This window comes from Myotis davidii, unplaced genomic scaffold (genome assembly GCF_000327345.1).
Source record: "Myotis davidii unplaced genomic scaffold, ASM32734v1 scaffold122, whole genome shotgun sequence".
NCBI lineage: Eukaryota > Metazoa > Chordata > Mammalia > Chiroptera > Vespertilionidae > Myotis > Myotis davidii.
Window position 1 is genome coordinate 459,182 of NW_006293234.1, and position 8,687 is coordinate 467,868.

At 34.2% G+C, this 8,687-nt stretch overlaps 1 protein-coding gene across 1 annotated transcript in view; it reads right to left on the reverse strand.

Annotated features, from left to right (window-relative positions):
- The window catches only part of WDR78 (WD repeat domain 78), a 51,227-nt gene that overhangs the window by 35,657 nt on the left and 6,883 nt on the right, over nt 1-8,687 (reverse strand). Inside the window, 3 exon segments of the mRNA XM_015566006.1 lie at nt 2,557-2,798; nt 5,786-5,895; nt 7,170-7,354. Coding sequence (XP_015421492.1) covers nt 2,557-2,798; nt 5,786-5,895; nt 7,170-7,354 — 537 coding nt within the window.

The following is an 8,687-nucleotide window of genomic DNA, read 5'->3' on the forward strand; positions in this document are numbered from 1 at the left end:
TCCTTAGATTCATGAAGAATTTAGGAAATGTATTTGTTAACTTCCAAACGTATATGCAAACGTGTGTCTATGTTTTAGTTGAGATTTATGTTATTAATTTTGTTGTTGTTAATCCTCACCCAAGGATACCTTTCCATTGATTTTTAGAGAGAGTGGAAGGGATGGGGAGAGACTGAGAGAGAGAAACGCCAATGTGAGAGAGACACATCTACTAGTTGCCTCTATCATGCGCCTGACCAGGGCTGGCGATGGAATCTGCAACCCAGGTATGTTCCCTTGGCAGGAATCAAACCTGGGACCCTTCAGTCCTCGGGCCGACACGCTATCCACTGAGCCAAAACAGATAGGGCTGTTACTAATTTTTATCTTCATTCCACTATGGTTCGATAATTTATTTTGTATGATACCACTTCTTTGAAATTTTTGAAACTGTTTCATGGCCTTGTGCATGGTTGGTTTTTATAAATGTTCCATGTGTGCCTGAAAAGAGTGTGTGTTCTCCAATTGTGGAATACAGAGTTCTATGTATAACCATTAGATTACATTTTTGGCTCAAATTTTCTACATCTATACTAATTTTTATCTGGTTGACCTATCAATAATTAATAGAGGTATGTTTAAATATTTTAATAGGATACTTTTCAAATTTCCAATTTTTGCTTCATATATTTTGGAGATTGTTTTATTATGAAAATTCAAGTTTACAATTATTATACCTTCCTGTCATTATGAAGTAACCTTCTTTATTCCAAATAATGCTGTCAGTTTAATTGTTTCTCTGTAGATGATATGCTATTTCTTTTTTCTTCTGTTTTAAAAATCTTTCACTATTTGTTGTTGTTATTGTTTTTATATATTCAATACAACACCAGTACAATGCACTCAGTTCCTTTTTTTTTTTAGATTTTTTAAAAATGCATTCCTTTTTCAGGAGAATGGTGTCTTTAAATAGTAAGTCTTTACCCACTCTCTTTGCATAGTAATTCCCTTCCATTCTTTTTATTCTACCCTTTTGGAACTGACTAACTGTACATTAGGCTTTTATTCTACTGTCAATATTCTTTTAAATTTGTCATACTTAATATCCCATTATTTTTATATTATACAAACTTTATTTTGTATATTATACAAACTTTAATTTGTATAATTTATCCAGATCTTTGTTTGTATGGTATTCATATACAATTTATTAAATCTATATTCTATTATGGCCTATTTAAATTTAATGTGTATTTTAATTATAAGAATTAAGTCAGTGTTTACTTTTTAATTTCAACAATTATGTAAACATAAAGTACTTTTTAGATGTTTTCCCAAATATAAATAATCATTTTAATAATGTCTTAATGTTAATGATGTTTTAACTATATCTTTTATTTAAATATTTCACAGATATTTTATATTCTATCTGGTAATATAGAATATATTAGTGGTTAGGGTCTAGAGCTAGGGTTCCTTATTTAGTTTAACTCTCATTCATAATGGCTTTCAAAAAGCAACTAGTAATCTTTGTGACTTTACTGTGCTTTTACCAAACCTTATCTGAGAAATCTTAAGAGCCTAAATGGGTATATTTTCCTTCAGAGAAGACTTGTGCTTGCTTATCATAGTGGCTAGGAGACCCTGCTGACCTGAGAACACTGGAGATAATTAAGATCCTTTTAAGGGTCTGAGCTTAATAAAAAAATCTCTCTTTTAGCTTTTTCAATTTGTTGGGGACCCAAGACTTACTGGTGGAGTCTATATCTATGAATTAATATAACATTTGCTTCTAGCATCTCTCACTCTTTGATTGCAAATCACTTATCTATCCCTTTGTTATTTTTCTCTTTCCTTTTTTTCAGTCCTGGTAGCTTTTGCATAAGCCATATGAAATTTTAAAAGTATATTATTCAAGATTTAATTGTACTACATTTTATAATGCAAACAACACTACAATATTTTATATTTGAGTAATAATAATATTCCTAAAATAAATTTAGTGAATTTTTTTAGTAGTCTGCATCATATTCAAATTATATTTGAACCTAAATAATCTGAATAACTACATTAATAAGTTATTTGTAGTAACTATGTCAATTTCAAACAGAGCAGACTTCAGAGCAGGGAAATTTGTCAGAGATAAAAATCATTAAACCCTTTATTGACACTTGGAAGCTTTCTTTATTTCTTTTATGACTTATCTTAGTAGTTCCTCTACTTTTTAGTGAATATGGTAAAGCTTTGGGTTCTTAAGTGCATACAGTATAAACACTTTAAGTATAATTTCACAGGACACATAGGGTAACATAATTTCACCAGGCACATACACCACAGTATTTATCCAGGAATCCCCAAGGACAGAAACAAGAATATGAACTCCACTCAACCAGTGTAGCTCAGTGGTTGAATGTCAACCTATAAACCAGAAAGTCACAGTTGGATTCCCAATCAGGGCACATGCCTGGGTTTCAGGCTTAAGTCCGAGTAGGGGGCATGCAGGAGGCAACCTATTGATGATTCTCTCCCATCACTGATGTTTTTTTTCTCTCTCCCTTCCTCTCTCTGAAATCAATAAAAACATATTTTTAAAAAAATAGTAAGAAACTCTGTCTTTGCATTTAAATTATAGAAGCAATATAAACAGTTAAACCATACATACAGTATTTTGTCAGCTTCTTCAGCTTCTACAGAAATCATGACTGTTGGTAGGTTAAACAATGTCATTGTTTCTGTCTCTGTGAGTAGTATGTCTATAGTCTTCTTTAGTTCTTCTTTGGTTATAGTTTTTCTGGTTGTTTTCTTTGGAATTTGTAACTCTAAAATGCACAATACAAATCATTTGCTAATTGCTCCTTTAAAATAGTATATTAAATAACTGGGAACATAATATGCAACCTTCCGTTGAAACTAAGCAAATTTCTAGTCTATATCTACAACAACCTTTTGTTCTTTGTCCTTTTTATCAGTTGTCTTTTGATTTAGATTACAGCCCACCTCTAGTCATCTTTACCAGAGCTAAAGACTCTCCAATGGAAGTTCTGGTTAAATATAGGATCAAAATAGGCTTATTATCCATGCAAATAAGATATTGAAAAAGGTTGGCCTCAAGCTTCTAGGCTAGCCAGAGGTCCAAGTTCCTTTAAAAAAATTTCACTCAGGACTGGGGAAGTTGGAAGAGTCATGACAAGGTATATAGATTACACAGAGTTCAATGTTTTCTGTTAAAAAACAGGGTGTGAAGCAGGAATCCACGAGTGTTTAGGAAGGGTAAAACTTGGATAGCTTTAGAAAAACAAAACTTAAGGGTATTATACACATTCCACAGACTAAGGCTCAGTCTCCTCTTAAGAAGTCCCAGAGCCTAAGAAAAAAACTACTCTTATAACCTAAAAAAAAAAATTCAAGTTATTAATTCCACTAATTCCAGGAAAGTAAGAGTCTAGTCAATCTTCTACTTAATTGCTGAGTTTTGCCTGGATCTCTGTATCAACCATTGTCTGAATGTTGCTTGTATTGAGAAATTGCCTGAATTTTGCATATGCCTAATATGCAAATTGTCCCCTCAGGAGTTCGACCAGGAGTTCGATTGTTCGTATGATGTGTGCTGACTGCCAGGTAGTGGCATGGAACAAAGGAAGGCCCCAGCTGGTAGCCAGCAGCTGGGGAAGGGAGGCCCCAGCCGGCAGCTGGAAGGCCCTGATTGGCCCTGATCGCTGGCCAGGCCTAGGGAACCTACCCATGCGTGAATTTCATGCACCGGGCCTCTAGTATACCTATAGAATTTATTTCATGGGCCAGATCCCCTAAAGCTAAAATGGCCGTACAATTAGATCTTGACTGCATATCCCTCTCCACCTGGAAAAGCACACAAATTTATCAATTTGCCTCACCTGCCCTTATTTACTTCCAGAGTCGGAGAGAACACATCTTCTCCATTCCTAATAGTTCTTCCAGAAGGAGGGAGGGGTAAAACTTGGATAGCTTTAGAAAAACAAGACTTTTTTTTTGTAGGTCTGATGGTTTTACTTGACATAATAAAATTGGTGCAAAACCACTTTTGTCTAATTACTTTTAACCTTTTGGTCCAAATACATAAAATATGCAATATTTACAGCATTTTCCTTTTTGTAAATGCAATGCTTTAAAACACATTATAAAGCACCATAGTAAAAATAGTTTACAAGTAAAAGTACAGAAGTAGGAAAACCCTACCCATACCACAGCTCACTAAATGGAGTTATAATATGGAGTCGCCAGTACCTGTTGACAGCTTTACAGATAACCTGGAGAAACAAATACTAAACTTACTTTTTTTTATATTAATGTGTGGAAGCCTCAACTAAAATTTCAGCATTCTCTGTAGTGTCTCCTCAATCTTAGATACTGGAGAGATAGGAATGAGAAACATTGCTTTGATCTTTTTACAGTATTAGTAATAGTTTGAATTGGTTTTTAACACTAATGATGATTTTTTTTTTTTAAGGAAATGAACATGGCCTACATAAATATGTAGAATATGTGTAGAAAGGGCTGGAGGTGGTCATGACAATAACCCAGTCCTGGTCTCCCTCTGAGAGGATGAGTTTCACTCCTGCAACAGACATTGCTGACTGTCTAAAATTTCATTGCTAAGTCCTTCCCCCTTTCTTCGCCTCTTTCCATTTAACAGAGACTGAAACACCACGTATTTAGGTTTCCTACACTCTCTTGAAGTTAGGGGTGGCCATGTGACAGTTCTAACCAACAAGATAAAATAAAAAAATAAACAAGAAGAACAAAGTCCTCTGGGAAATCTTTTCTTTCCTGATAAGGGAGATGTGACTGGTGCTACTGCCTTTTTCTTTCTTCTGTCTTTAATGTGGATATGATAATACCCAGAGCTGGGGTAGATATGTTGAGACCAGGAGGCACGAGGCAAGAAAGGGCTTAAGAGAATAATGGAGCTGCCAATCCAGAGTCTTTTGTGGCATAATTAAGTCACAAAATTAAGGCCAAAAGGTATCTACCTCTTAACTTCTTTAAATGTGGGGAAAAATAAGCCTTTATTTGAATAAACTAAATTAATGGTAGTTAGGTATCTTTGTCAAGGGCATTCCTATTAAACCAAAAATAAAAGTCCATCACCAAAAAAGAAGATTCCATCAAGCACTTTCCCAACTGTATCAATATTCTCATTAATCCTTCATTATCATCTTAGAGAAAAAGACATCCTTACTCTACTCCAAGGCAAATGGCCCCTCAGGTAGGCACTCCTTTCTTCTGGTACTTCTGACCAACCATTGTTTCCTTATTCTTTTATCTTTACTTTCATAATCTTTTGCACTACCTCATGTTTTATCCTTGGCTTGGAACGGGCCTCTCCTCTTCGTTCTCACAAATAACTATTATATTTAAAACCCCATTCAAATGTCAGTAATGTTCTCTCTGTGAACATTCTCTCTCTTTCTCACCTCAAAGGAGTTAATATTTCCTTCCTAAGTGCTCCCATCATATTCAGCATATATCTTATTACAGCATTGATCGCAATGTATCAGAATTATTTGTCTCTGAGTAAAAAGCTGAGGTCTTTTAAAACATGCTCTGTGATTCTTGAGGCTGGTGGTATAGGACAGCCACCTTGGGAACTTTTAGAATTATATGGATAGTTTACTACCCTGGTAATGTTCATATTGCTACTGCACAAATGAGCATTTGGGAATCATTACCACAGTTCTTCTATCTCAAGTATCCAAAAAATAATGAGCATATGTGCTAAAGGAATATAGTGGTCTGTTACTGCAATAAACAACGGTATTTTCATTACCTGTAACACTAGCCGGTCCTTCTCGTTTATAGGCTTCTTCTAGGTCTTCTGCTATTGACTCACTAGTTGAAAGACTTGACTTAGACACTGAACTGCTTCCTAAAACTGACCTTTAATAACAACATTATTTATTTGCTTAGATGTCCTTATGGATAATTAAACATATAAATGAAAATACAGGTTGAGAAACCAATTATATTATAATCATAAGCAAAATTGACAAAAATTCGTTCTTCAAACATCAAGTTGATTTCTAATATTCTTTAAGTAAGTCATTTAAATATATTTTAGAGATAACATATCAAAACTATACCTAAAGTCCTTCAATGGATTCCCAATATATTTAGGGTAAAAACCTAGAATACAGCCCACCTACCTAGACTCTCTATTTTTAGTATCACTCTTGTCTTCCCTTTTTCTTTTCTTTTCTTCTTTTTTTTTTATTCCTCAATCTTATAGAGCATTCCTACTTCAGGGTCTCAGCCTAGAATACACTTCCTTTCATTTTTCACCAGGTTTCTGCTCATCATTCAAATCCCATCTTAAATGTGACTTATTCATTTTGACAAAGGCTTTCTCAAGATTTACTTAAAAGAAAATCTATGTACTCAGTGGGAAATCAGTATATTAAAGAATCCAAAAAATAACTTCCTTAAATATATGGACTTAAAATTACTCCAAGATATTAAATGCCCCCACCCCCACCCCTTTCTGTCTATAATCCCAACTGCACTCCAAATGGATGGATCAAATTTACTGGAATATCCATTGTTTTGCTGAGCACTCCCCCCACCCTCCAAATCTCATGCTTAGTTAACATCTGGAACTTTTAATTTGTCAGATTGAAAATTACACACTCAAATATTTCTCTTTAATCTTTACATTGTTTTAGGATGCGCTGTTTCATTAGTGCAAAGATCTGAACTTTTCTTACTAAAAGCATTTACGAAATTTCAAGTGTATTAGTCTCTACATAAAAAATGCATAACATTTCATTTACAAGAAAGAAAATTATAAAACAAGAGAGAAATCAAACCCTAGGAGAACAGGGATTTGCATGGGAGACTAGGTGTGAGGGAGGGGAGCAGAAATATGTCTGTGGGTATGTAATACTAGCCCCCTCTTTTGTTTTTTCAGGAAATATTGAGTAAAATTTATATATTTTTTTCACTAATGTTTTGGTGTGAGTGTACAAGAACTTAAGACGTGCAAAGCTCTACATCTAGTTAGACCTAATTATGAGAGGAGCATAGAGATGGCACATTAGGATGACACAGTGGAGCTGGGAGACTGGAGACAATGGACATCGAAGTTACATATATGCAATTTAAATGAAAAGACAATGTATATGATATTTTTAAAAGTATAGAACAGTATACTCTACCTTGAAAACTGCCCTAACATACTAGGATTTAGTGTATTTTGATAAAGGCTGTGGGAAGGTACAAATTCTGATGAGAATGATCCTTCTTGTGATGTCAATAGTTTATTTGGCTTTGGTGTACCAGTATGTGGATCTGGACGGTAAAGAGGTCGAGGAGTAACATCAACTCCATTTACGTCAAACACCTGTAGAAAATGGTAATATGAAATAAGTAAAAAAGATAAGGTTCCTAAATAATAAGTCCTAGAAAATAGAAATAAAAGTAATAGGAAAAAAAGAGATAAGTATAATGTTACTGGGTTAGAATAAACATGAAAAATTAAATGATAAAAGATCTTATGCTTAAAAAGTTTCTAAAGTGGGCATACATTTTTAATTTTGTTCCATTTTTAATTCCATTTAGTTCCATTTTTAATTTTGTGAAAAAACTCCACACTGTTTTCCACAGTGGCTGCACCACCAGCAGTGCATGGGGGTTCCTTTTTCTCCACATCCTCGCCAGCACTTCTAGTTTGTTGATTTGTTGATGATAGCCATTCTGACAGGTGTGAGATGGTACCTCATTGTCATTTTGATTTGCATCTCTCAGGTGATTAGTGACTTTGAACATTTTTTCATGTCTTTTGGGTTCTGTATGTCCGCTTTTAAAAAGTGTCTAGGTCCTTTGCCCATATTTTCATTGGGTTATCTTCATTAAGTTGTATGAGTTTCCTGTAAGTTTTGGAGATTAAAGCCTTATTAAATGTAACATTGGCAAATATGTGCTCCCATGCAGTGGGCTCTCTTATTTTGTTGATAGTTTCTTTTGCTGTGCAGAAGTTTTTAATTTTGATGTAGTTCCACTTGTTTATTTTCTCCTTAGTTTCCATTGTTCTAGGAGATGTATCAGTAAAGATATTGCTATGAGATATTTCTGGTATTTTGCTGCCTATGGTTTCTTCTAAGATTTTTATGGTTTTCCATCTTACACTTAAGTCTTTGATCCATTTTGAGCTTATTTTTGTGTATGGTATAGTTGGTGATCTAGTTTCCTTTTTTGCATATATCTGTTCAATTTTCCCAACACCATTTATTGAATAGACTATCTTGACTCCATTGTAGCTCTGACCTTCTTTGTCAAATATCAATTGAGCATAATGGCTTGGGTTGATTTCTGGGTTCTCTCTTCTGTTCCATTGGTCTATATGTCTGTTCTTGTGCCAGTAACAGGCAGTTTTGAGAACAGTAGCTTTGTAATATAGCTTGATATCTGGTATTGTGATCCCTCCAACTTTGTTCTTCTTTCTCAAGATTGTTGCAGCTATTAATTTTTCTATTATTATTCCATATAATTTTTGGAAAGTTTGTTCTAGATCTGTGAAATATGCTGTATTTTAATGGGGATTGCACTGAATCTATAGATTGCTTTGTCTAGAATGGTCATTTTAATGATGTTAATTCTACCAATCCATGAACAGGGTATATTCTTCCACTTGTTTATACCTTCCTCTCTTTTTTCAATGTCCTGTAGTTTTCCGA